The following is a 27,474-nucleotide window of genomic DNA, read 5'->3' on the forward strand; positions in this document are numbered from 1 at the left end:
TTAATTTATAATCTACCATCACTGGATTACTCGAAACTTTCCCACTAAACTAATAAGAGAGTCTCTAAAAGAATAGAGTCACATTTACACAAGGAACTCAATGGAGGGATCATATGCATGCTTTTGCACAAAGTGGATGCCTGATGTTGAGATGATGGTCCTCTTCTTATGTTGAGATGATGGTCCTCTTCCAATGCACAAATTGGATCTCTTCTGAATAAGCCATATCCGGTTATGAGACCATTCATATAGGAAACTCATCTAACGATGAGAGCGTGACTCCCTAAGGAAATGCTTTCTAGCCGCTGGCTGAGGAACATGCACAAAGCATGGGTTGAGTACTCGTGTGTACCTCGCAAAACACTTGTGAAATGACCTCCTCGTACGCAATAGTTTGGCATCAGATTGCAAAACACCAAATCATTTGGAACATTCGTGATGTAGCAGCTGGCAACGAGGTTGCCACAAGGAAACGCGATGATACAAGAAGCAAAAACGACGTGATATTCACAAACTAGAGACCTCACAGCATACCAGCTTACAGGCGAGCTCGCATTAGTCTGCAACATGAATTTATAAGCCAAAAACGACGTGAATTTACATGCGTAAAGAGAACTAAAGAGCTTGCAGCATACAGACGAGGTTACATCAATCTACATGCGCAAGGCGCTTGGAGCAATATATAACAGATGGAGTCATAACGCGCAGACTGATAGATTTAGATCGAGCTATTTTGATCGGGAGATGGCCATTGCATCTCTTAGGCGCTGCTATATCATCCCTTGACCTCATCCCTTCGTTCTTGATGCTCGGCAACGAGGGCGCGCTTGGCGAACTCATACACAAGGAAGGAGAGAGCCGTCATGGGCATGAGGCGCAGAGCGTCGACCACGAAGCCTCGGTAGAGACCCAAGAAGCCCTCGCGCTGGATAATGCCTACAAAAGCCTGGGGCATGTTTTTGTAGGCTATGGCACCACTGATACTCACAGTACCCCGCGGGAGGGCGCTCAAGCTGATCTGCTTGCGAGCAACCTCAAGAGGATAAGTGACAGCAGTGGAGACGAAGCCAGCGGCGAGGGAGGCAGTGGCCAGGGTGTAACGGCGATACTGTGCTTGGGTGTTGAGCTTGTGCTGAAGGGTATCGTAGGTGTAGAAAGCAACGGCCGCCTGGGGAACCATGGTGATGAGGGCAGGGATGAGGCCACGGTAGAGCTCGGCGATGGAGTTTTCTCTGATGACCTTCGAAGCAGCCCCCAACAATGATGATGCGTAAGCGCTGGGCTGCAAGCAAACAGATGATCAGACAGAAACACACAAACAACAACAATAACATTTCTGTAACCTCGTTTTGTCCCTACATCTACAAATTCCAGGTTAAGCAACACTGATCATTGTTCGTCTCTTGCATGATATCAACCCACATAGAAGAAGCGGTTCTCAGGAACTCGAATCAGCTAATATGGTATATGGTATCTTTGAATTCGCAAATGAAGTTTAGCTTTGAGCACACAAGAAATTTTTACCTGAAGAAGCAACCTATCCATTAACGTTTGGAGCGGGTACACCACAAGCGTCGATGTTACCCCGGCCATTGCTCCCGCAACTGTTGCTATGGGAACCTTCCTCGACACGCCAGGCAGCCATTTCGGGTCCTCTCCCAGCTTTTGCTGTTCTTTCCTCTTTACGGCCTCGAACGTTGCGAACTAATATCGATTGAATCGTGATTAGAAACGAAGTTCAACAATCAATGAACGAGAAGCTCGATTGAATGTAACGCGCGTTGAGCAAGAACCAAACGAACTCCGCAACGACTCGAGGCAATTGAAAAAAGATCCACAACCCAGAAAAAGCTCGTTGAATTGCTATATATAAGCTCCATAATTATTCACAAACAAAGAGCTCAATTGAACGGTTAAATCAGAAAGTATGCTCCAAATTCATCAACATGAAGCTCGATTGAATGTAGCGAGCTGCTCAGTGCTGATCAACAACAAAAACAGAACTCCCACAACAATCATCTGGTGATTCGCGAAGACAGAGAATGCAAACAGAAACTAATTAAGCTCCGCGATCAACAAAACGCTGCATTGAATTATTCCAATCACTGCCTAATAAAACCCACGACGCCTGAGTGACGTCCTTACCTCTACTCCCTTCTGTAGCGACGTTGCAATGGTCTGAATCGTCAGGTTACCCTTCATCAAGCTGTTGAATCCATCGTATGCAACCACGGTATGTAGCACCTCAGCTGCAGAACTGCCCGCCCGCCCTGCTATCACCCTCGTCCGTAGCACTTGAAACGGCGTCACCAGAAAGGAAGCAACCGTGCCTGCTATTATCCCGCACAGTACCTGCACGGTTCAAAAACGCTCCCACGTCCATTCATTCCGGATGACTGACCAACAATCACAGTAATTTGTCAAGGTTCATGCTTCCTTACGCATCCTTTTTGTTCAATCTCAACAATACGCACCCGCTTCAACACCAGACTTCTGACCACTCCAATTCCTGGCAAGTTCGCTTCCGGCACAGGGAGTCGTAATTCCTCTCCCACTTTCTCGACAGATTCCTTGACCTCCTTCAGATTAGCCTGCAGTGCAACAACAACGGATGGTTTCCAATGGCTTCCAGCGGACTGACACCTAGCAAAAAACGAGCGAGATACTTCTTTCTTTTACCCCGATCAAGAAAGACAACACTAAAACGGAACAGAAAGCAAAGCTATACGAGCTGAAAGAACCTGCTCATGACGGTCCTGTTTGAAAGGGTTCGATATACTTGCGAAGCAGAGTGTTGGCCTTTTGCATCTTCCGGCCGTGCTGCTTTTGTGTTTCGCAGCAAGACCTCTCATTTGGATCATCGATCTCCTTGCTCCGGCGTCTAGGGCCTGAAATCGGCTGCGTAAGCTCCGAGTTCCGACTTCCATCGACTGAAATAGCTGTTGCAGCAATGACTGCAAGGCACACACATCAATTGTGAATCCGCCATGATCAAACCCATGTCCGCTGGGCTGCGATTTGGACAGACCTCCATGGAAAGCAATGGAGAGACGAGCTACCATGGCGCTTTTAAAATGCGACAAGATTTCTCTCGCAGTTGGCAAGCTAGTGGAGCAATGCAGCTATATTGAGAACGGGGAGAGCGTTATGATGAGTATGAGATAAGGAGAGAGACTGAATCATGTCAGTTGCTAAGAAGAAGAAGAAGTTGTTTGCAAAGAAGAAGAAGAAGAAAAGATGAAGATAAGTAAGGCAAGTGGCAAAGCATATAGCTTGCCAAATGGCCTCTCCTTGATTTTTCGCTCCATGCAACACTCTAATATTCCCTCTTCTTGCCCTGAGAACAAAGTTGGGCAGTTTTCCAAAGCGAAAAATATGCTTTTCCAGGAAATTAGTTAACCTGCATTTTCGTCAAGCGTTGATTGGTCTCGCACCATGTGATTCGTTTCTATGAACTTTGGTAGTTGGCGCAGGGCACGACACATGCTTCAGTGGGTGTCGTAACTGGGAATACCCAATGTAACACCCTGTGTAGCCAATGCTTCCAATTACATTGAGCGTTGCATGAGGTATAAAGTCACGTCGCCGATGGTGCACGAAGCAACCAAGCGTGATCGCAATTGAGGTTGCTTTTGCTTTCAAATGGATACATCAAGCTGTTTCCAAAGATGGCTTCTTTTGCTGCTGCAAAAATTCAAGACGTTGCCGCCCCTACTGAGTCCATGGACACGAGGAGTGGGAACTTCGCGAGAGGTGGCTTTCAGCATGAATTCTAGGAGCTTGGCTTTCGAAGTTTTTGTTTCAGACTTCCTTTTTGACTTTCTTGTTTCAAAGTCGGATACATCAAGCTCTTTGTAAAGACGAGTAGCATGACCTGTCTACGACAGGTTAGAGACCCGCTTTGCTGGGTCTAAAGGTGGGATCTTAAAAACATATTTAATGCTTGATTCTATGCTCAGTTTCCTCAATCATTCAACTAGATGTATTCACACAAAAAATCCTCCCTCTCTCTCTCTCTCTCTTCCTTTGACTGTCTCCCTCATGCACACACACACACACATATTACATGTACGTAAATAGATATACACACAAATACACACGCACATGCGCACACACACCCAAAACTCACAGGCCTCTCTCTCTCTCTCTCGTCTGCGTCGTAGGGACAAAATTTGACAAGGATATCTATGTCATTAGGCCTTTTTTGTGTCAATTACACATTGATTTAGAATTTCTTTGTCAAATGACAATGCAAAATAGCTTTTGTCATTTTCACATGAAAAACTTCAATCTATTTTAATTGTCAAATGAAAAACTGGTTTTTAAAAAAAAAATTCATATGTTTAGATGAAATCCGGATTCAGAATCCAGATCTTAGGGAATCCAAAGAGCAATAATGATTTTAGGTGGTGGCTCGAAGGAAGGATACACGATTAGTAATAAGGCGCTTGAATATGGCGCATAACGAAGATCTTACTTTGTTAAATGGCCGTTATGGTGATTGTGTTGCAACTTGCAAGTTGCAACTTGCAAGTCTTGGTTACGGGTAAGTTGTAACTGATCTCTGAACTGAATCTAGGCCGATCTCTTCATCTACTTCTGAATTTAATGATTTTGCGCTTGATAAGTGGGGGGATTTGTGTCTACGCCGCCTCTGGTCACTGGTGTGATGGGTTTATTAATGGAGGTTTAATGTTGCGCTAATCACTCGTCCAAATCGGAGTCCGGAGTCCGGACCTGTAGAGACGAGCGCCACTTTTCCTCCACAACAATCCTTGGTTTTGTTCACGAACGAGAGGAATCGAGAATCTGGCTGGCATTTTTCCTCCAAAGGGTTGTTCATGAATGAGAAGCATCGGCGATTCGGCTGCGCAATCTACTTGCTTTGGCTCTTTTCCTCCAATGGTTGTATGAATGAGCTGAAGCATCGGCAGCTGTTTGCGTTCGTTGTCAAAGGGGACTCGGCGATTTTGGTGGGCAGTGGGCACTGGAGTCTGGGACTTGGGAGTCGGAAGTTCTGTCGTGGTGTTTTGCCTGCTGCTACAAGTTCCTTCCCCTCGCTGATCCCGCTTGCTTCCAAGGAAGATGAAGCTGTTGTGCATCGCATCCGTCGCTTGCCCTCCTTGTGGCAACCTCTCCGTCCCTTAACCCCCTCAGCACCTCCCCCTCCTGTGGTCACCCCCTCTTCCCCATCACTTGCTCCCCCCATCACCCCCGAGTCCCTCCTCGTCTCTGCTCTCTCTGGCTCCTACCCCATCCGCAGCTTCGACGGCCGACCCTCCCCCTCTCTCCTTCATCGTCTCCACTGGCTCCTTCTTGGGTAACTCGTGAGTCGTGAGTCGTGACTCGTGACTCCCTCTATGGGAACTTCTCCTTGAACCTCTCCAGACCTTTCTTCGTCTCCCCTAATAATTCTATCATGTATGTTAATGCCTCCAATCTGCTGCGTCGCTCCCTCGTCCAGTGCTCTCCCCTTAGCCCTTGCGCTCAGGCCCTCACTGTTCTCCCGCAGGAGAGCTGCAAGAAGCTGCTGTGTTGCTCTCACCAACAGACCTATCGTCTTCAGCGTGGTGAACTTGCTGAGCGGGACCCCAGCATCCACCTGGAACTATGGTCTTCAGCTAGGATGGAACATACCGTCGGAACCTCCGTGCTCCACTCAGTCTGATTGCGGTAATAATTCGACCTGCTCCGTTAGCTCGAATGGAGCCAGCAAGCCTCCAACCGCCATAGCCATCCTGGTCTGCAGGAGCGAGAAGGTAACGCAGGGGTTACGTGACTCCTCTCCTGCATCTTTTTCCGTTAATCCGCCTCTCTTTCTTCCTACAGTCTACTCCTCCTCCCTTTGTAGTAGAAGCTCAGCTAGCTGCCCATCTCCATCTGCTTTTCTAGATGTTTAGTCAGTCGAATGATGAATCTTGGATGCAGAAACGGTATGGATGTCGAGCGATAATGTTGACTCTGGAGACAGTAGCTGCAGTCCCTGGAATGGTGGACCATGGGACTCGGGATGCCTACATCACCGTAATCTTGTTACACTCAGGGGCTTCTGCATCACTAAAACTGAAAGGTACACGCAGATTCCCCTTGAATGCCTTGAAAGATTGTCGTCGCCCTCGTCCAAGAAAATTCCCTGTATAGTTGGGCTCAGGGATGCTGTGAATTTGGAAACCGGAGTGATTTCTTTTGCATGATTACCGGAGTGATTTCTTTTGCTTCTTAATGCAATTACTTGTTTCTCTTTTGTGGAGTCGCAACAGTGTGTTTTGATGCAGTTTTATATTTTTCTCTGTAGGTGTTGGTTGCTTTCGAATTTATTGTTATGGAAGGTTCAAGCAGTGCTAGAACTGTTAATAAGAAAGGAAAGGGGCGTGATTTATTATCTTTTTTCAATAAAGTAGGTGATGAGACCCATGGTGAGCAGTCGCAAAAACATAGGGAGTTGTATGCAGATTTGTTTGGAGATGAGGACCATGATGACAGTATGGATGGGATGCAAGAATTTGAGGGACACAATGATGTAACACAACAGAGAGAGGGGATGATAGTTAGGAGGTATCGAAGTCAATGGCGCTTGCAATACCCTTGGGCATACAAGGTGCAAGTAGGGGAGAAGGTATTAGTGAAGTGTGAATATTGTACAAAGTTTACAAAAGAAAATGTGTATGCTAAGGAAGGAGCACAATCACTGCAGTTAAGTGCATTAAAGGCACATTCTAAATCAGAGCAACATCAAAATGCAAAGATACGCTTTCGAGATTGGAAAGATCGAGAAAGAAGTCCAATAAGGGAACGATTTGATGCATTGCATGATAAAGCAAGGGAGCAAATTATATGTCTCATGAAGTGTGTTTATTTCTGCTCTTGTTTCAATATTCCATTGGAGAAGTATCCACATCTAGTCCAGTTTAATCGTTACATGGAAATGCCAAATATTTCATTAATGGATGAATATGCTTCTTATGTAAATCCAGTCTCAGCTAGAGAATTTCTGATGGCACTTCGGAATTACTTTCGAGAACTATTAAGTGCAGAAATGCTGTCTAGTTCTTTCTTTTCTGTCATGGTTGATGAAAGTACAGATTGCACATTAGAGAAGCACTTGATCATTTATATCACATATTTAAAGGAGAATAAGCAGGTCACAAAGTTTACACGCTTGGTGTTTCTGTCCGATGGTGATGTTGAATCTATATTTCAAGCAATGATGAAGTTCTTGGAGGAAGTGAAGCTTGACATAAAGAGAATGGTTTTTATTGCTACTGATGGTGCTAGTGTGATGACAGGATCGAATTTAGGAGTTGTTACACGCTTTCAAAGTATTCTTCCTAGGCTATTGGCCACACGTTGTATAGCTCATCGGGAAGCTTTAGCTATAAAGGATGCAAGCAAATGCTTTTGGCAAATGGATGTGGTTGATAAGCTGGCTGCAAGTGTTTACACATGGTTAGGCAAGTCAACTAAGCGTCACAATGAATTCAAAGAGTTGTTGGATGCCTTTGAGATTGTTGAGTTAAAAGCACTTCGATACCATGATGTTAGATGGTTATCTAGAGGTCAAGTGATGAAGAGGCTTGTTGAGCTTATGCCTGCAATTCTGGAAATTTGGAAAGTTTAGAATTTAAAAGGCTATCAGACAGCCACTATATTCCAAGTGCAATTTCTTATTAACCTTCTTGCAGATGTGCTGGAATTATTGAACATCCTGAGTAAGAACCTTCAACATGAAGTAGTTGATCTTACAGAAATAGGACGCAAGCTGGACAACACCATTAATACTTTGAAGAAGATGTTTTTACGCCATAACAAGCCTTTTGGAAAGGGGAGTACATATGTAGCTCCTTTTTTGAAAATGGCAATTACAGGTGGTTTGAAATATACAAAAAATGATGCAATCAGAATTTTTAATTTAAGGTTTGTTCCAATCCCTAGAAAGCAAGAGAATGCCTCAACCTCTACTCAAGGAGAGCAGCAGCAAGAAGATGGTATCCTATTGCAGCATAGTGTGCCTTCTCAACATGATGATAATAATACGGGAAGCATAGATGATAGTATATTGTTGGGGAGAACATTTGTACAGGCTGTAATTGATGCATTGAATAGCAGATTTACAGATTTGGGTACTTTTAATGCTGTTAAGTTCTTTGAGCCCAGAAGTTATCTAGAGGATGTGGATGATAGAGAATCAAAGACTCAAGAATGGCTTGGAAAGCTACTTGAAAAATTCTGCAGCGGTTACCACCCAGTTGCAAAGAAAGAGTTGTGCCTTAGTGAGCGAGAGGACTTTGTGGAGCAGCTATATGCAGCAGGGTCTGATAAACGGATGCCAAAAGCATGGGAATTTTGTGTGTCCAGTGGGGGGGATGAATGGTTTTTGCAGTTTCCAGAGTTGATGCGACTATGGCAAGCCATATGGGTTATTCCAGCAAGTACAGCAGAGTGTGAAAGAGGCTTTTCAAGACAAAATAAAATCAAAACTATAGATAGAAGTAATCTAGTGTTGGAAACATTAGATGCTCATATGATGCTTGTTTCAAACCAAGTCGATCCTTCCAATGTATCTTGGTCTAGAGTTTTGGATATATGGGAAAATGAGCAAGGAAAGAGTAGAAAAATAAAGATGTGAACAATTTTACTTCTATATTATTTGTTTAGTGCTTTTTCTATATATCACTTCTATATTATTTGCTAGTGCTTTTTCTAAACATTTCTTCAATGAAAGATTTATTTATGTGGATTTTTCATGAAATAATTTTTATTGTCAAATGAAAAATGGATATTCTATTTTGTTTTTCATGAGAAAAATTGGTGTATCAATTTATTTTTCAACTTACAAGTAGGGGAGTAGCTGAATTTTTGTCCCTGCTGCGTCGTCGTCCCGTCTGTCTCGTAGTCTGCAACCTCGCTCACTTCAATTTTTGTCTACCGCGCCCTTTTTGAGCATTGGATCAAATATTGATCCAATATCTCCCAATCCACCTCGCTTGTATGTTCGCGTGACAAATTGTAGATACACCACGTGGACTTGCAGTCACCGTTAATCCTCAAGCCTCCTGTGGAAAAGTCTAAACGGCTATCTGGTATCAAGCTCCACAGCCTCCCTCTGTGTGTCAATTACACCATGTGCCAGCTATGCTTCTGCACCTCTACTACTGCATGCATCCACTAGCTACGCCTCTGCACAGTGCCATGTGTCATTCTCACGTGCTTTGCTCCACCGAACCTCCTCCATGGTCCTCCGAAGCTCCCACGAAGCTCCATTTCAGCCTCTAAATCTCTCCACATTGAAACCTCCTCTTAAAGAATAGTGTAATATATATATATAATCTATATATCTAATATATATATATATATATATAAATGTATAAACATAAATTATATTTATAATAAATATAACTATCTATATTATCTATAAATAAAATAATTATATTTAAAATAAATATTTATTTATATTGATGTATATATCTAACGTGCCACGTTTGCAAGTCACGCCTCATGCCACATCATCCGGAGTCGTGTGTCGTGCCACATCATTGGTTGTTTGGTCACGCCACATCATCTGGCCTCCGACTCATCTGTGCCACGTCACCTTAAGCGAGTGCCATGTGTGTGATCTGCGCTACGCAGTGCCAGGTGTCGCGTTCCGCGGAGGTATGTCATCCCTCACTCTGATCGCGTGTACGAATAGTGTCTCGCCATGTGTCGAACCACTGCATCCAATCCGCCAGTCTGGCAGTCGCGTTGCGCGTCGGTCTGCCAGCCACCCCGCACACCTGTTCTCCCTTTGGCACGTGTTCTCATCTTTTGCCTCTGCCCGACATCTAACGGTGCTGAAGCTCCACAACCTCCGATGGCTCTAACTGCAGTCTGCTGGCCTGCTACTGCCCACATTGTCTCGTTTTGGCGAGCCGCACCATGTGTGGGACGTTATCAACACCTCGTTGACCGATCATTAGACAGCCACCCTTGCTCCAGATCTCGCTGGTCGCCATGCAATGGTGTCGCGCCACGTGGTGTTGCCAATCACTTTGCCCAAGTCGTGTGCTAGGCTAGAGTCTAGACGTCCCCGAGCCAGAGCCAGCTAGACTGGAGACAGTGCGGAGTCTAGAGTCCAGACTTCCAGTTCGCGCTGCGCAGAGTAGACTAACCCGACTGAAGAGAAGCCATGGCATGGCCACGTGTCGCGAGTCCTCGCTTCCACTCCGCCACACAGTCTGCTATGCTGGACCTGCACGATGCGTGGCACAAGGAACTGCACGACATGTGGCATTCACGTACTGTCAGACTCGGTCAGTTTTCTGAGTCCTGCACCTCTGCAAGCCTCTGGTCTGACGCGAGTCAACATGTGGATTCCGATCTACGTGCCCATGTCACTCCTGCTTTGTTGCGCTGCGCCTACACCTCCCCACGTGGTGACTCTACGAGATGCGTTCTCTCCTCCCAGGCTCGGTTAGGATCCGAACCTCCTCCAAGCCTCCGAACCTCCCGCAAACCTCCCTTCTCTTTCCAAACCTTCACGTCAAAACCTCTCCTTGAAGAATAGTATACATAGTATAGATGGCTACTTTCCCTGCTCCAAAAATTGGAGATGTTGTCGCCCTTGCCGAGTCTATGGACACGGGCAGCGGGAACTTCGTGAGAGGTGGCTTTCAGCATGAATTTTGGGAGCTTGGCTTTTGAAGTTTTTGTTTCAGACGTCCTTTCTTATTTCAAAGTCGGTTGTTGTTCTTATTCGACAATTCCGTAGTCGAGCCACCGTGAGCCTCATTGCAACCCGTGGGACGTACTCTGTTGCCTCTGCATATAGGAAAACGACCATCATCATATTAGTTCCTTAGATTTCAGTTGTCCCGCTATCCGGAGTCATCATCGTAGGAGTGAGGAAGTTCATAAAGTGCAATACGAACAACATCGAAACCGGATCCAATACATGGAAGGCGTTCCGATGATTTTGGAAGCTAGTGGAGAAATTGCGAACGGGTGGTTGTGAAATCATTTGGCCTGAGAGCTTTGTTTTTTAAACAGAATTGGAGAAGTTTGGGAAGCCCACACGTTGACGCTCAAGGTGGATGCGGCCCTGTGGCTACGAAAGTAGGTGAGCACATTCGAGTGCACTGTGGTTTCGTGTTGACGTTGTGACAGAACATGGGTCATTTGTTTATCCACGTAGCTGGTGTGGTATCCTGCTCCACCAATTGCACAATCCATACCTCTTCGTCCCTTGCACAGATCTGTGTTCCAATGGATCCCTCGCAAGTGAAGCGACCTCAAAAGGAGGGCTTGTGCCTAAAGGTGCCAGGGAGTGTTTACTCATTAACTAGGATCAAATTTCTCTTGCTTGTGCCTTCTAGTTGCGAAGTATGTGCTTGCATGGCTTGTGTAATCCATCTTCATGGTGCAGGGTTGTCATGTTTTAAATGGCTCTACGAGTCTATAGAGTGGTGGTCGTTGATTTGTTGTAGATTTGTGGTGCCAATGGTTGTGCTTTACGGCTCTTAGTTGCGATCAGTGGTGCTAAGGTGCGGGTTGTTTTCATCATGTTATCTAGTCGCGAACAGTATGGGTCACATACTTGCAAACAAACCACAAATCATTTGTAGCTTCTCACACAAACTGGAATTGGAGTTGTACAAAATAGTGGTCAAAATAAAAGCAATATAGTGGTCAGGCATGTTTTTCTCCAACATGCCAATTTAATAAACACCAAGACATCATACTTGAGAGAATGCGATAAAATATACAACAAAAACATCCAATAACCTTGGCAATGTTACATAGTCTCCTAAGCACTCTATGTGCCACCTAAACCACTGACCATCTAGGATTTCTTTGTTGTGATTTCTTTTTTAGGCAAGAGACGTAGCTTACGCCACATATATGCAAGTGGATCTCACGGACTCTGATTGCTACGTCTTACGCCATCTATGCGAGTGGATCTCACGGACTCCGATTGCTACGAGATAGTTATTTTACATGTTTCCCACAACTATGTTTTCCAGTTAAGGGACATTCTTCAGGTGGAGGAATTTTACAAGATAGAGGACCCTTCAATAGCGAAAAAAGCCATCGACGAGGGCGAAACCTGTGATGTGTCTTTGCGTCTTGATGCAACAACTAGTGTCATGAAAGTTTGGATATACGTGGCTAGGAACATCTCATACATGCACGCATGCCACTTGCTTGCTATTTCTTATTTCACTATCCTTGTAGTGGACCCTAAGGGTAGGCTTCGTGAAAGGCTGCTCGCCGCATTTGGCCGAAAGGTTTCTGATCTTGGCTATGATCAAACGGTAAGCTCGAGAAAAATTATGGTTACTGCTTGACAATTAACATTATGAATAGAAGTTTGGCCATGCTCATGCAAATGGAAATGCATTTTTGTATCTTCTGCGGAGAGGTCAATGGAGCTCTGCAGTTTGTTGATCTGAATGGACCTTTGGCAGAGTTTCAATGTGACGAGTGCGTGGGTCCCCATGTGAGCCGTGATCCAACTCACCCCTTTTGCTACTTATGCGGGTAGCCCACAGGACATCCTCTAAATCCCTTCACTCAAAGGCCTTGTAGGTGGCTCACATGTGGAAGTGAAGCTTCTTGGGGCATACATAGATGACATATTGTAGTTGCGGCACCTCTTCATGTAGTATTACAGGCATAGTGTGGTTGCTACCAGGAGCATCCTACTGGATCATCGACCTTCAGGTGATTTCACTACATGCAACTCCAGCTTCATCAGTGACATGGCATTTGGTGCCGATACTTAAAGACAATCCCTATTAGCTTTCTGACCACTGTGTTCACCACAGGCATCTTATATTGTACATAGCCTTAAATAAATTGTGGGGTGAAATGATGTACATAGTCTCAAACCACGGCAGGAGCCTGCACGTCTTGTAATAAGAAGATCTCTTTCTAGAAATGACTTGTGATAAAGCCATGGGATGTTGTATTCTTTGTAATTGCGAGTGCATGAAGTGTTGCTTCTACTGATATTATTTAACTCCATAAGGAGAGGCTTCATTGCATGCGGCTTGGCTTTACAAAAGCCATAGATGCGCCGTTTCACACCTACCTTTGCAACGACCAACTTAAGCATTGCAAATGGGGAAACTTAGTGATCCAAGGTCTCTTGACCCCTTGTATGTAGCCCTACCATGTGCACACTTGTTCCACACAACCATTGAATCACTCATTCTATTTATACCACGATCAGAGTTGTCATATGCACCAAGTGGGGTGAATACAGTAATGAAAAGGAACACACCATGTGCCATCAATAATTACGTGAGAACTGGTTCCTAAGGCATGCCAAAATTCATCATTGCATGCACATTGCACCAACATGCATAGATTTCCTCGATATAAGCACATAAATGCTTGCTTTCTTTAGGCCACGATCCAAGTTGGTCAATGCGGACATACCACGAGTGCACCGACCATGAACAACCAAAATTCTACCAACGGTGATTGCTTACTTGCTTTTTAACACAGTGAAACTTCATGCATGTGGGCATAAAACAAGTACGACACTCAAAATAGAGAGAGAGTTTGATGGGACTCAAATTGCACAGATGTGCTCCTCTATCCAGGATGGCGTCAACCTTTTGGTTCTAGTAGGTTATGGGGATAGCTGCATTAGTATCACCACGTTCGAAGTATTGGCCTAACTTATTGATGGGGACCTTGGCTATGTTCTTGGCTCTCCTCATGTGGTTGGTCAACTTCAGTGTTGGTAGGACCTTGGGGCAAGAATTGCCCATTCATCCAGTTTCAAAGATCTCGCTAGAGGGTAGGATTTCCTCTTAATAAGGACATGATTGGCATCTTAACCTCTGTGGAGAGGAAGGTCACTAGACCAGCACTACTATCGCATGGTTCTTGAGAGGTCTCTCTACCTACTAATAGCAGATCCTCAAGACCGTAGATGTCTCCTTCCTCTCATATGTTTTATAGCATTGGGTCCTCTTGAACATTCGTTGCATCAAGTATGGAGCCTCTGATTTACCGGAGTTGGATAGTTCCTCTTCTTCCACCTGGTCTGTGGGGATTGAGGTGCCTTGGGGTTTTGCGGCATAGGCGTTTTGTCCTTGCATGCTTCTTCATTTCCTTGCCTATGGCCTTGGCCTACATCCTCGTGATGACCTTCAAGGGTACTGCCACTACTTAACCCTGTTCAATACTCAGCAAATGGATGCTAGTACTCGGGCGAGGTGGCCGGAGTTGCTGGTCTCCTCAGGGGACAATCCTTGAAAAAATGCTCCACTCCACACCCAGCACACAAGGGCGTGGTGCTTGTTGTGGGTGGAACCACCAAGGTAAGATCCATCCCTATACGGGCAATCCTTTAGAAAATGCAGCCCTTGGCATGTCAAGCGTGACATAGGAGGGTTCATTGAGCCCTTATACGGGCATTCACTTGCCTTGTGTGGACCTTGCCAAGTATAGAAATGGATCGGGGGCCTTCGTGCCATAGAGTTCATGTCTCTTGCCCTCACAGCCATGGGCACTATCTAGAACACTGGACAAGTTGATCCTACTGTAGGAGGTAGTGACTTATGATGCCACTTCCCTCCTCACAAGGGTAATAGTCAAGGTGTCTGTGATCCTGTTCCAGCTCCTCCTAGTCATAGGGTAATTCCTCCACCAACACTTAGTTGATTGGAGTTATATGAGGTGGGGGAGGTTGTGGACCCAGTATAGGTGGCGGCAAGGGAGTTGGTTGTGCCCTATATTTCCTTATGCTAGAGGGGCACCTTGCGCATTGGGTGGGGTCTTCGGGGCTAATGGGGGTCTCCCTTGATAGATCGATTGGAGAAGGACCTTGGAGAATTGGCATTGGGAGGTGTCTTGGTCTCCCCATCTATAGCAGTGTGCACAATAGAGTGCTTTCCTTGCCCTAAGGTGGCCCCATTCATTGGAGGGGTGATTGCACATTGTCTCTCCCTGGAAACAGGTGGGTATTACTCGGTGTTTCATTGGAGGTTCCTGACTTCCACTATTGGCCCAGCTGATTCAGTAGGTTGGAGGCCAACTCGCTCATATCCAAACCCTTAGGTTCATTGTTCTCCTTCTTGGTAGGCTTCGTATTGGAAGACCTTACCGATTGTGATACCTTGGATGGAGTTGTAGTTTTGTCGTGGACAACCTTATCCATCATATTATCACTTATACGGATGGCTACCTTGCTGCAGAGTTCAAAGGAAGTGGGATTCATAACCATTAACTGGTCATGCATTTTTGGGTTTGCCAATCCAATGAGGAAGCATGGCAATAATCGTTCATCGCTCATCCTCTCATGCGGTTCGCAGCAGGAATCAAGGTGTTTGATCCTAGCGATGTAATCATGGAGGGATTCCTTGTCATTATGTTTCACATCATATAATCGATTAATCGGGTCCACTTATGACCACTGGGGGTGAATCCTACAATGAAATCTTTTCATAATGCCTCCCAGTTCACTTTCTCTTCTGAGATGATGGCCCTATACCATTGGCCTGGCTTGCCATCTAGACTAAGGCCAAAGGAATTAACCATTTCTAGATCTTCGGGAGCACCAAATGCTTCACATATTTGCTTGAATTTCTCCACATGGGAGATCGATTCTCCTTCCCCAAGAAATTTAGTTATCAACTTGGAAATGGCTATGGGTCGAATCCTAGAGGGATTAGTGATCCCTGATCGAAATACGGGTGCAGATGGGGGTGGGGCCGCCCCCCTTCCTAGTGTGTTCACCAAGATGTGCATTGCCTCATTCGATAGCACCGTTTGGGAAACTGGTGGAGGTGGCACCATTGTGGGCCTAATGGGTCATGGAGGCAGGGCCCTGGTGGTGGGAAATTGGTGGACGTGGCACCATTGTGGGCCTAATGGTTCGTAGAGGTAGGGCCCTAGTGGTGGGATCCACTAGGTTACCGGTACCAATGTTGGGGATGTGAAGCGTGCTTGACCGTACATTGGGGATGCAGCTGTGGGAGAAAACTGTTGTACTTGGATGGTAAGGTGGAACTTGCAAGACCACATAGCTAGTGGCAAATGTCGAGGGCACCTGAAAGGTCAAAAGCTCATAAGAGTTTCCCCCTCGAAAGTCTCATGCATTTCCTCGGCCTCGGGGGGGTCACTATGTATGAACCCTCTATATCACGTGCGTTCGAGGCCTATTTGTAGAATCCCTTATCTGTAAATTTTTCCTTAATAAAACGTACCCTTTTTCTATACAAATCTGTAAATTTTTTTACATTTCATTTTAAATGCTCCCTTATGTATATTAATTTTTGAGAAATTTAGGAAATAAAAATATCCTTCTGTTGAACTCACGTGATAGGGTTACATATGATGAGTGACCCCCCCAAGTCCTCGGCTAGGGTTTTGCCTTGCGAAGTCCCTCATCCATGGGTCTTTGTCATCCATGCGTTCCAAGTCAGAGTGCCCTATGAAGAGTGTGGGTCCTGAGTCCACAAAGGTGGCCTCAATCCCTGCTTGTGGTGGCGGAGGGGCTGGTTGTTGTTGCTAGCCTACCCTTTTTGCAAACATACTGGCAAAAGGGTTCTCCATATCTATTGAATTCGTTCGATGCAACCATCCAAATATGTTGGATATTGTACCTCTTAACTTGGAGGCTACGGAAGGAGCAGAAGAATTAGGTGGAGCTAAGTTGGTGTAGGGGGCTTCGAAAGCTCTCGTTCTGCAGTGTCTTGCATTTCCTCATTGAAGTTGTCCATCTCATCAGAGCTAGAGGGGTCCTCACATCAAGGCCCTAACACTGAGTGAGAGCTAGGAATGGAGCTCCCAGTTGGAGTCAATCCTGAACTAGGGCGAAAACTGGGCTGAGCTTAGTTTGAAACACTATCCTCAGGCTTGGGTTCCTTGGAAAAAATTCTTCCAGACCTCAATTGCATGTATAAGATCTCCGTGGAGGTATGTTCTGCCTCAATTTTAATTTTGTATTTTTTTTTAACAGTGGGTTTATTCCCAAAGGTATCCTCATAGTCTTAGGGTTAGCTGTAAGGTGACGGGCATAGGGATAGGCATAAGGTGGCAGGTGTAGGGATAGACTATTGACACATGTCAACGGTTTGGGGTGAGGATGGTATGCCCATAATCGTGGGGTTAGCACTAAAGCAATGGGCTACGGGATGATCAAGTCGGCATGATGAGAATATGGTGACGGTTGAAGGGTTAGCTATAAGCCAATGGGAGTAGGGATAGACTTAAATCAACGGTCAATGGGTTAGATACCTCGGAGGTATGTGAGTATGGCAAAGGTGGTAGGGTTGATAGTAAGCAGATGGATCGTAGGCATAGGCTCAAGGCAATGGATCAACGCTTGTCAGACCGACAGGATAGCAGATTCTGACACGTATTAATTAAGGTGGCGGGTTAGATGCCAGACAGCTGTCAGGATGTTTCAATGCATTTTTGACTGCAGGGATAGCACTAAGGCAACGGGTCATGGGGATAGCACTACGATGATGACCTGTGGGGATAGGAGATGTCTGAGAACACGACTTTTTCTGACCCTGTTTGGTGATTTTTAAGTTTTTGTTCTAGATTTGAGTGTTTGTGGGTGCTACGCACTACCTAAACTACCTACACTAAGCAAAAAAAAGGAAAAAATAGCAACTTTTGGTGCACAAATAGGAGATTTCTACATGTGGGACTGTCAACACTCAAAAACCACTTTGGCATTAGGGGAGAATCGGGGTCTCAAAAGGGCCTCCAATTAGTGTTTCCTAATTTCAAGGGATTAGAGAGTGATTTGAGGTGTACCAATGAGAGTGCTAGAAGGTGTGGGGCAATGGTATGTTGAGGTGGAGGGTGGGCAGGCCTGCAGAGAGCCCCTATTGGTTGCTCCCCTTACACTAGGGACAAGTACCCAAACCATCCCCCCCCCTCTTAACCCATGTTTGACCCTAATACAAGGTGCACCTCCCCCACATGAGCCCAAAACTGCCTTCAATGGGATGGTAGGGCCCTTTTGGTGAATTTTCTTCTCCCTCCCTCTTTCTAGGGCCTTTGCCTCCCATTGTTCTAGTCCAGCCTGCCAAATCACTCCATTTTAACCAAATCCCATGCATTTTCCCTCTTCCCCCTCTTTCTCTGCTCCGTCCTGCTCTAGCTTGCTTGCTGCAACTCCTCTCTCTCTCTCTCTCTCTTGTGCCTCTATTGGAGCTGCTCTATCCCTCTCCTTCTCCCTCTCTTGTGCCTCTGTTGCTGCCTAAGGTTGCTGCTGCTCTGTCCCTCTCCTTCTCCCTCTTTTGTGCCTCTATTGGAACTACTCTGTCCCTCTCCTTCTCCCTCTCCTGTGCCTCTGTTGGAGCGGCATTGCCCTATGTAGGAGTCCCATTCTTGCTGGTTGCAACCTCTCCAAGCATGGTGAGGAGGAAGGCTACAAGATCACGCAATGTTGTGACCTCTTGTGTCTTCCACAACACCAGGAATGCATTGGATGAGTGGATCCCTTGCACCTACAACTTAAATGACTGAATAGTGATGAAAGGATCGGCCAAAGGTCCACATAAGCTTCCCAAGAGCAAGAGAGGTGAGATCTTGCATGAGTGGAATGGGTGCATCTTGAAGTTCAAGTTTGGAATGAAAGGATGGCTGGCAAAAGTGCAACATCTTTACATGAGAAAAGATATGCGGCTTCCTCCATCATTAAATCAATCTAGGATATCATCACACTATGAGCCTTTCCATCTCACTACAAGGCAAAGGCCCTTTTTGGACAAAAATACCGACGTTTCTTACACTATTTTTTTTTTAAATGGGTGCAAAGGTTGTTATTAACGTCGTTATAAGCGTCGAAAAAGAACGGTCACTATATAGTGACACTAGGAATCATCGCTATATAATGACGCTAATAAACGTCGCTATATAGCGACACTGATAAACGTCGCTATATAGTGACACTGGTAAACGTCGCTATATAGCAAGGATTAACAAAATTTTAAAAAAAGCATTCGTGGGGCTAAACAGGGCCATAGCAAGCCCTATTTTGCCCCACTAATGTTTTTTTTTGGGTAATTACAAAAAAAAGTTTTTTATTACAAAATTTCCCTTGCAAAAAGGGTGATACAAAATCACTCAAATGAAATGATCGAGCAACAAAAGCATATACATGTCGAAGATATACAACATTTTTTGTTACAAAAAATCCCTTTCGAAAAAGGTGATACAAAATCACTCAAACAAGCCGATATACAAAATGATATACATGTCGAAGTATATGCAAACTACTACTACTAGTCATTCGAATCGTCGTCATCCTCCTCCTCGTCCTCGTCTTGCTGGCTTGATCCTGGGTCCTCGTTAGCTGCACCTGCTCCCTGACCCTCGTCAGGTGCACCTGATCCCTGGCCCTCGTGATCGCTTGCCTCTGGTGATGGGACGCTTGAGCTTTGACCCTAAGAGTGAAACCATATTAATTGAAAATTAGATTGGAACTTAAAGAATAAAACAATTTAAAAGGTGAGATTACAAGTAGGAGTAGACTTATATCGTGTGAGTAACCACCTTAGCCCAATAGACCATCGCTCCCATTGGCTCCTGCTCAATAAACCACGACTCTGTTCCTATGTGAAACATGCGTCGTGTCTCTACATTTGTAGGAAGATGACCCATCGCAGGTTGCTATGGATCCAATTTACAAGAGTTAGATAAAGTGCATGTAATATGTAATAAAACAAATAGAACAATACATTAAATGAGAAGAAATAGACTTACCACGGTTGCCTTGAATGCCAACTGTCCACCTGCACCAAAGTGCTAAGTACCTACAACATCTAGCCATCTCCTCGCAGCCCTCGAGCATTTTAGGATGGTGCCTATTATCTCTCCAGCAGCCGTGATTTGATAGGAGAGGTCCTTGATTGGGTAAGGAGGACTCATGGTACAGTGGCAGAGTCAGAGCAAGTGGAAGCTATGCGAGCGCTTCCGAAGCGAGGAGTAGCCGTGGGAGTAGGAGAGTTCAAAGGACCTGACTGATACTATGTCTCGGGACCAAGTGGAGACTTATAGGGATGTGAGTGTGCTGACTCATCTACATCTCCTAAGTCAGCACAACATAAGCGGCCCCTCCTACTCTTCCTTCCCTTATGATAGGCACGCGCAGGTGATGACCCCTCGATCGAAGAAGCACGAGCGGATGGCTAGGCAGTAGGTCCAGCCGTCGATGTAGGAGAGGTAATTACTGAGGTCCTCTGTGATAGCAGAGAGAAGGATCTCATTGCCTCCTCATCGGTCATCTATGCTACAAACTCGTCGGGACTCCCGACAAAGCCATGGGCTGCTAGCAAAGGAGTTCGCCGAGGGGTAGTCACAGTGCTACCTTCGAGAGGAGTCTGGCCAGGGGTAGTCACAAGGGTATGCTCCTGAGGTGTTGCCTGAGAGGAATCAAAGTCCTCTGGAGCATAGAGATCGTGATGTCTCCTCCTGCGAGGCTGTCCGTACTCATTGGACGTGCGACGTTATCCCATGTCTATCGTAGATACAAAAACAAAAACAAAAAACAAAGTCATGCTTATGCATGAGCATATAAGCATAAAAGAAAAAGAGAGAAAGCTTAAGCATAAAAGAAAAAGAGAGAAAAAGAGATTGAAAGAGGGGAAAGATGGGGGGGAAAAGAGAGGAAAATAGGAAAAGAGATTGAAAGAGGGGAAAAAGAAGAGGGGAAAAGAGCATAAACATAAGAAAGAGAAGGAGAAGGAGAAGGAGACATATGCTCATGCATAAGCATAAGCATAAGAGAAGGAGACGTATGCTCATGCTTATGCTTATGCTTATGCATGAGCATAAGAGAAGGACACATATGCTTATGCTTATGCATAGGCAAATACATATGCTTATGAAAAGAGAAGGAGGAGGAGGAGACATATGCTCATGCTTATGCATGAGCATATAAGCATAAAAGAAAAAGAGAGAAAGCTTAAGCATAAAAGAAAAAGAGAGAAAAAGATATTGAAAGAGGGGAAAGAGGAGGGGAAAGAGAGAGGAAAAGAGGAAAAGAGATTGAAAGAGGGAGACATATGCTCATGCATAAGAGAAGGAGACACATGCTCATGCTCATGCTTATGCTTATGCTTATGCATGAGCATAAGAGAAGGAGACATATGCTTATGCTTATGCATAGGCAAATACATATGCTTATGAAAAGAGATTGAAAGAGGGAAAAGAGGGGGGAAAGAGAGAGGAAAGGAGGAAAAGAGGAGAAGGAGAAGGAGACATATGCTCATGCTTATGCATGAGCATATAAGCATAAAAGAAAAAGAGAGAAAGCTTAAGCATAAAAGAAAAAGAGAGAAAAAGACATTGAAACAGGCGAAAGAGGGGGGGAAATAGAGCGGAAAAGAGGAAAAGAGATTAAAAGAGGGAGATATATGCTCATGCATAAGCATAAGCATAAGAGAAGGAGACACATGCTCATGCTTATGCTTATGCATGAGCATAAGAGAAGGAGATATATGCTCATGCTTATGCTTATGCATGAGCATAAGAGAAGGAGACATATGCTTATGCTTTTGCATAAGAGGAAGAAGAGGGAAAGGAAACAAAGCATATGCTTATGCTTATGCATGAGCATATATAAGCATAAAAGAAAAAGAGAGAAAGCTTAAGCATAAAAGAAAAAGAGAGAAAAAGAGATTGAAAGAGGGGAAAGAGAGAGGAAAAGAGGAAAAGAGGAAAAGAGATTGAAAGAAGGAGACATATGCTCATGCATAAGCATATGCATAAGAGAAGGAGACACATGCTCATGCTTATGCTAATGCTTATGCATGAGCATAAGAGAAGGAGACATATGCTCATGCTTATGCTGATGCATGAGCATAAGAGAAGGAGATATATGCTTATGCTTATGCATAAGAGGAAGAAGAGGGAAAGGAAACAAAGCATATGCTTATGCTTATGCGTGAGCATATAAGCATAAAAGAAAAAGAGAGAAAAAGAGATTGAAAGAGAGAAAAGAGGGGGGGAAAGAGAGAGGAAAAGAGGAAAAGAGATTGAAAGAGGGGAAAAAGAAGAGGGGAAAAGAGCATGAACATAAGAGAAGGAAGAGGGGAAAAGAGATTGAAAGAGGGAAAAAACAAGAGAAGGAAAGGAGGGAAAAAGAGATTGAAAGAGGTGAAAAAAGAAGAGAAGGAAAGGAGGGACATCATATAAATGTGGTGTTCAAAAACAAAATTAAACTTGCAACAACTGTCAATTTTTATTTGGTATATTAGATGTATCAAATTAATGCCAAATGCATATGTTTCTATGTTGATAAATTACAGTATTGACATATCCAATAGGATTATGGTAGAGGGGAAAAGAAGGGGGAAAGAGAGAGGAAAAGAGGAAAAGAGATTGAAAGAGGGGAAAAGAGCATGAACATAAGAGAAGGAAGAGGGGAAAAGAGATTGAAAGAGGGAAAAAACAAGAGAAGGAAAGGAGGGAAAAAGAGATTGAAAGAGGTGAAAAAAGAAGAGAAGGAAAGGAGGGACATCATATAAATGTGGTGTTCAAAAACAAAATTAAACTTGCAACAACTGTCAATTTTTATTTGGTATATTAGATGTATCAAATTAATGCCAAATGCATATGTTTCTATGTTGATAAATTGCAGTATTGACGTATCCAATAGGATTATGGTAGAGCTTTGACATCCATCATATAAATGTGGTGTTCAAAAACACCGTTCCATCACAATAGAGCTCGTGAAACTCTCCATCACAATAGAGCTCATGAAACTCAGAGACATGGTCTTGATAAAAACCTTTTTTTAAATTGCTTTCTTGTGCTAAATATAATCAAAACCATTGACACATAGCCAATTTTGCAACTAAATTTTGCACCACATTGTTTAACACAATCATTAACAATTCTATACTAGTATTCATACTCACAAAATAGCTCATCTCTAAAGGAGATATTCTTTATGGTTTGCATAGTAATGCAGCCATGGGCACTCAAATCTCCTTGTGACTTTTGAGCCCAAGGTGGTAGCTTAGGGATGTATACAAATATAACATTTGTTCTTTCTTTATAATACATTGAGCTATTTATATATCCAGCAATGTTTCCATACAATACATCTCCCACAATACATTTCATATCTATCAATGGCTCAATGAATGGATCTTCAAACATTCCATAAGTCTTCATCCTTGGAAAAAACTTGAGGAGAGATCTCCACATATCATAATCATACTTTGGACCATTATATACCATCAAATCTTGTTTCTTCTTGATGCTCGTATGTACAAAAAGACCATATCCTGCCCCAAGTATTGTTGATTTCTTTACTTCATAATGGATTCCATTCATTTCGAACATGTGCTCAATGGCTATGGGCAATTCATGTTTCCATAAACCATTGGATGCAGGATCAAAATTTATAATAAGATAGCTCTTCAAACTTTCAGGACAATCTACAACACCTATCATATGTTTAAATCAAAGAATCATTCTTTTAGTGGAGGAATACAAACTCACATCACAAAGCATAGAGCATTTTTTGCACAAGGTACTAACTCAATGTCTGTTAATTCTTTCACAAAAGAAATTGAAACATAACGTTTTGCAAATTGAATCTAACCAAATAATGTCCAAATATAAATCAGAATGTAGGTACAAATGTTTTAGTTGAGCATTTGTGTCTGCAACTCTAATTAACAAGATCACTCAAATTCACTAAGGATTCTCTATGCAATAAAATCGAATCAAGTTGGCTAAGAATGCCCTTGCAGCATCAGTAGTGATTCCCCTTTCCTTGCATCCAAGAACCATAGCAAAGCGTTTTGCCTCACTATCTTTCAATGGCCACATTTTGGCAATTTTTCCTAGCATGCATTCTTCCTCTTCATTCAATGTAACATGTTGAGCATGCACCATACTTCTTGTAGTAGGACAAGTCCCTCTCACTCTAGTTTTGGTTATAGGTGAAGCAATACCTTTCTCTGTCTTTTTTTGAACTACGAATAGACATATGATGAGATTTAACATTCATCCTTTTGAGCACTTCTTTGTTTTTTTCTTTGAATTCAAGGATCAGTGATTGAAAATAATAGAACATATCATGCCCTTCGACAATCGAGGCTTGACCAAATCTATTAGAAGAGATGGCACTGCGCACATCTACTACATCATTTAGCATCTGTAGGTATGGCAATAACTCATGAAGCAAAATAGAATCACCACAATCTATATCAAATTTTGTAGGGAAAATGCAATTTTCTGCTAGATTAACACAACCGAAGGATCACTCATATGTGATATTTGGTATCAAGGAGTATGTACACTTTTGGGAAAAATGGGCACACCTATAAGGTCCAGAAGCATCTTTCACAAAGTTTTATAAGCTGGTAGTGAAGTACTACAAGAACATGATTGATGAGCTTGATAAACCAAACAATAGTGTAGAGGGCATGTACGAGAGATTTTGGCCAAAGATGCAACATATTGATTGTGTGCAAGTAGTTGATAATGAAAACGATGAGTTTCAAGGAATTAAAGAGTTGAATAATCACTACTGTGGACCTCAAAGGAAAAAGCCAAAACAATCATTTGATCTAATGGTTAATGTACAAAAAGGACACTTTCTTTTGGTCCGACTAGCAGAAAAAATTTACCAATGGCTAGGCATTGCTCAAACTGATGTACAGAAGGATAATAAATCTAAAAATTTCAAGAAGGTTCAAACCTCAACATTTGACATTTTATTTATGTTGATGCAAACCATGCACATTTGTGAGATTTGGATGGACTGCCAAATCTATGGGAAAAATCAATGAAAAACATTGAATGTTACATAATTACAACCCCTCAAAAATTCCCAAATTATCAGGATATTCCCAAATTCTCTAATATGGTGTTCACTCGACTGGTTGGCTAGTCAGATTCTGACTGGGGGGGAGATTTGGATACACAGCACTCAACATCTAGTTATATTTTTCTTCTAGCAAGGGGGGGGGGATATCTTGGCAATCCAGGAAACAAAACTCGGTAGCTCTCTCTTCAACAGAGGCTGAGTTTGTTGCAGCAGCAGAAGCCACAAAGGAAGGTACTTGGCTAAACAACCTATTGAAGGATCTTGCGGTTGGACTGGATCAACCCCTAAAGCTATACCTAGATAATCAATCATGTATCACACTCATTCAATCACCAAGGCATCACGAGAAGACTAAACATGTGGATTATAAATACCACTACTTAAAGGAGATATATCAAGCAGGACACCTCGAGTTGGAATACACGCCAACACAAAACATGTGGGCGGATTTCCTCACCAAAGCGGTACCACGAAGGAAGCATGAAGAATGCAGCAGCTTAGTCGGACTGATCTCGGCATAGATTAGTTTTTTCTTTTTTCAAAAGAGTTCCTTTCAAGTTCTGTTCTAAAAAGAAGGGGGTGTGTGAGTTAGTGACAAATAAGCATGAAGTAAAATTATGAACAATAATATTTACAAATGACATAATGGAAAGGCATCTAGTGTGACAAAGAGTCACAACCGTATCTCTGTAACAAATAAGCCGGTTGGCATCATAATCAAATGTTTGTTTTCTACTATCTCTCTGTGTATGAGCAATCGCTCTCGTAAGTGTATGCTAGTTGAAGTTTTCACAATGTCTCCCATTGTTTGAGCAAAGTGTGGTCAGATCTGGTCGCGCATCTTCATGTCTTTGGCTCGCTTGGGACATTCTTTGGCAGTCATTAACATTGCAATAGTAGCAGGTGGGCTCAACTTTTGGCTTGGGCTCCTGTCCATGCCATCTGTCAAGGTGTGGACGTTCTGATACCGAAGGAGGAGCTGAGGCCATCTTCCCAGTGAAGTATGGAGCTTTCTTGAATATGGGTGGAGGAGTAGTGAGTAACGCACGATCAGCTGCAGGAGTCATTGATTTTCGGCATGCTTCCTCTTGGAGGAGTTGATTGCTGACGAAGGGAACAGTGACTTCCTCTCCTCGTCCCTCGATTGTCATGATGAGAGCATCGTAGGAAGGGGGCATACTGTTCAAAATGGTGAACGCGAATTGGCTTATTTTCTTTCAAATTGGTGTTGGCGAGGATATGCTATAGAATGAGGATGCTCCCTACGTTCTTTTCCTCATACATAGATTGAAGGGTCATCCATGCTTCATGAGTAGTTAGGCAGTCTTGGACTTGGTTCGCTGGCAGGTCGCCTAGGGTCAAACAGATGATGAGTTTGGCTTGGCGTTCCTTAGCTTTGAAGGTGAAAATCTCCATTTCAGATGCAAGAACTTCTTCGACATTTGGTACTGTTGTGGGATTGGAAGGTGCAAATACGCTAGGACCAGCTGTGATTTGTGCTGGAGGAGGAGCATCAACAGCTACCAGAATAGCTACCAGGGTGGACAATTCGCTACCAGCTTCAGGTGATGGATTAATCACGATGGAGAGGCTAGGATCTCGTTCGGCTCTAGTCACAATAGCCCGTAGGTCTTTTTCTTCTAGAACCATCTTGATTTTCCATTTCCAGATGATGACCTCCTAGCATGTGGCGTCATCAGAAACACAGGAAATAGGTTCCTATCCTAGGAAATGACCAAGTATATTTTCCTTCTCCAGGAGGGAATCCCTGCTGATCATTGCCCTCTTGGCCACTGGGGCTTGTAGTGTGTTCGGAGGCCATGGAGTTGTGAGGAGGAGAGCGGGTTGCATCTAAACAACGTCCAGTGGGTCTAGCAGTTTGTTTAACCCGTGCCATAGAAATGAGGGATTTTAGGGTTTTGAAGTGCTTTATATAGTCTTTTTTAAGGCACTTTAGGGTTTTTCTTTTAAATTAGGTTTTTTTGAGTGCACCCCATCCCACTTCGATCTTTTGTTAGCTAGTTCGGTAATACTTAATCTTCACCACCCTCCCTTCTAACCCACTCACCCCTCCACCCTGCCATGTCGCACATGCAATTCTATAATTTCCAAACAAATTTGTGAATTTTGGAATCTATAATTGACTCAAAATAGTGTTAACTTTATTCATCAAACATTTTACATTTGGGGTTCTCTTAGGACCCAACGCCTCCCTTGTCTAACTCTATGTTGCAACAACCAAAGTGCAACCCCTTGGCTCCCTGTTGAGGACTTCCAAGTAGCACATCTCCTTGTCTTCTTGACATGTTGAACCACTTTTGCAATACTTGAGAACTCTACCTTATCGCGCTTGAGAGTCTTGGCCTCTAGACATCTATAAAACCAGTCGAACATTTCGTGTAGTGCATTGCTTCATGCGATACCACCCCCATGCCTTGTATTATTGAAGTATGATGCCTTTGCTCTGTAGTGTGATTTCTCCATTCCTTGAGTATTCCAAATGGACAGAGGGCCCCATTGCTCCACAAACCATGATGCATGTGCGTAAAGAATATGCTATAAAGAAAAACATCATATAAGAAACATAAACTGACTCAAGTTTAAACCACAAAATTTCAACCTAAGGAGGATTACCATGTAATGTGTAATATGTGACTCCCCCCATGCTTCTA

The 27,474-nt window shown here is 43.7% G+C and overlaps 1 protein-coding gene across 1 annotated transcript; it reads right to left on the reverse strand.

Annotated features, from left to right (window-relative positions):
* Window positions 1-775: 775 nt before the first annotated feature.
* LOC147905772 (adenine nucleotide transporter BT1, chloroplastic/mitochondrial-like) lies at window positions 776-3,062 on the reverse strand. Its single transcript, XM_087376697.1, has 5 exons — window positions 2,742-3,062; window positions 2,475-2,591; window positions 2,146-2,352; window positions 1,525-1,704; window positions 776-1,282 (listed from the first exon to the last, which is right to left on the reverse strand). Exons 1-5 carry the CDS (start codon window positions 3,060-3,062, stop codon window positions 776-778), a joined length of 1,332 nt encoding a protein of 443 aa, XP_087232823.1.
* Between the last annotated feature and the right edge of the window lie 24,412 nt (window positions 3,063-27,474).

This window comes from Dipteris shenzhenensis, chromosome 1 (assembly GCF_047967505.1).
Source record: "Dipteris shenzhenensis isolate YYH24624 ecotype China chromosome 1, Dip_SZ_1.0, whole genome shotgun sequence".
NCBI classification, from domain to species: Eukaryota; Viridiplantae; Streptophyta; class Polypodiopsida; order Gleicheniales; family Dipteridaceae; genus Dipteris; species Dipteris shenzhenensis.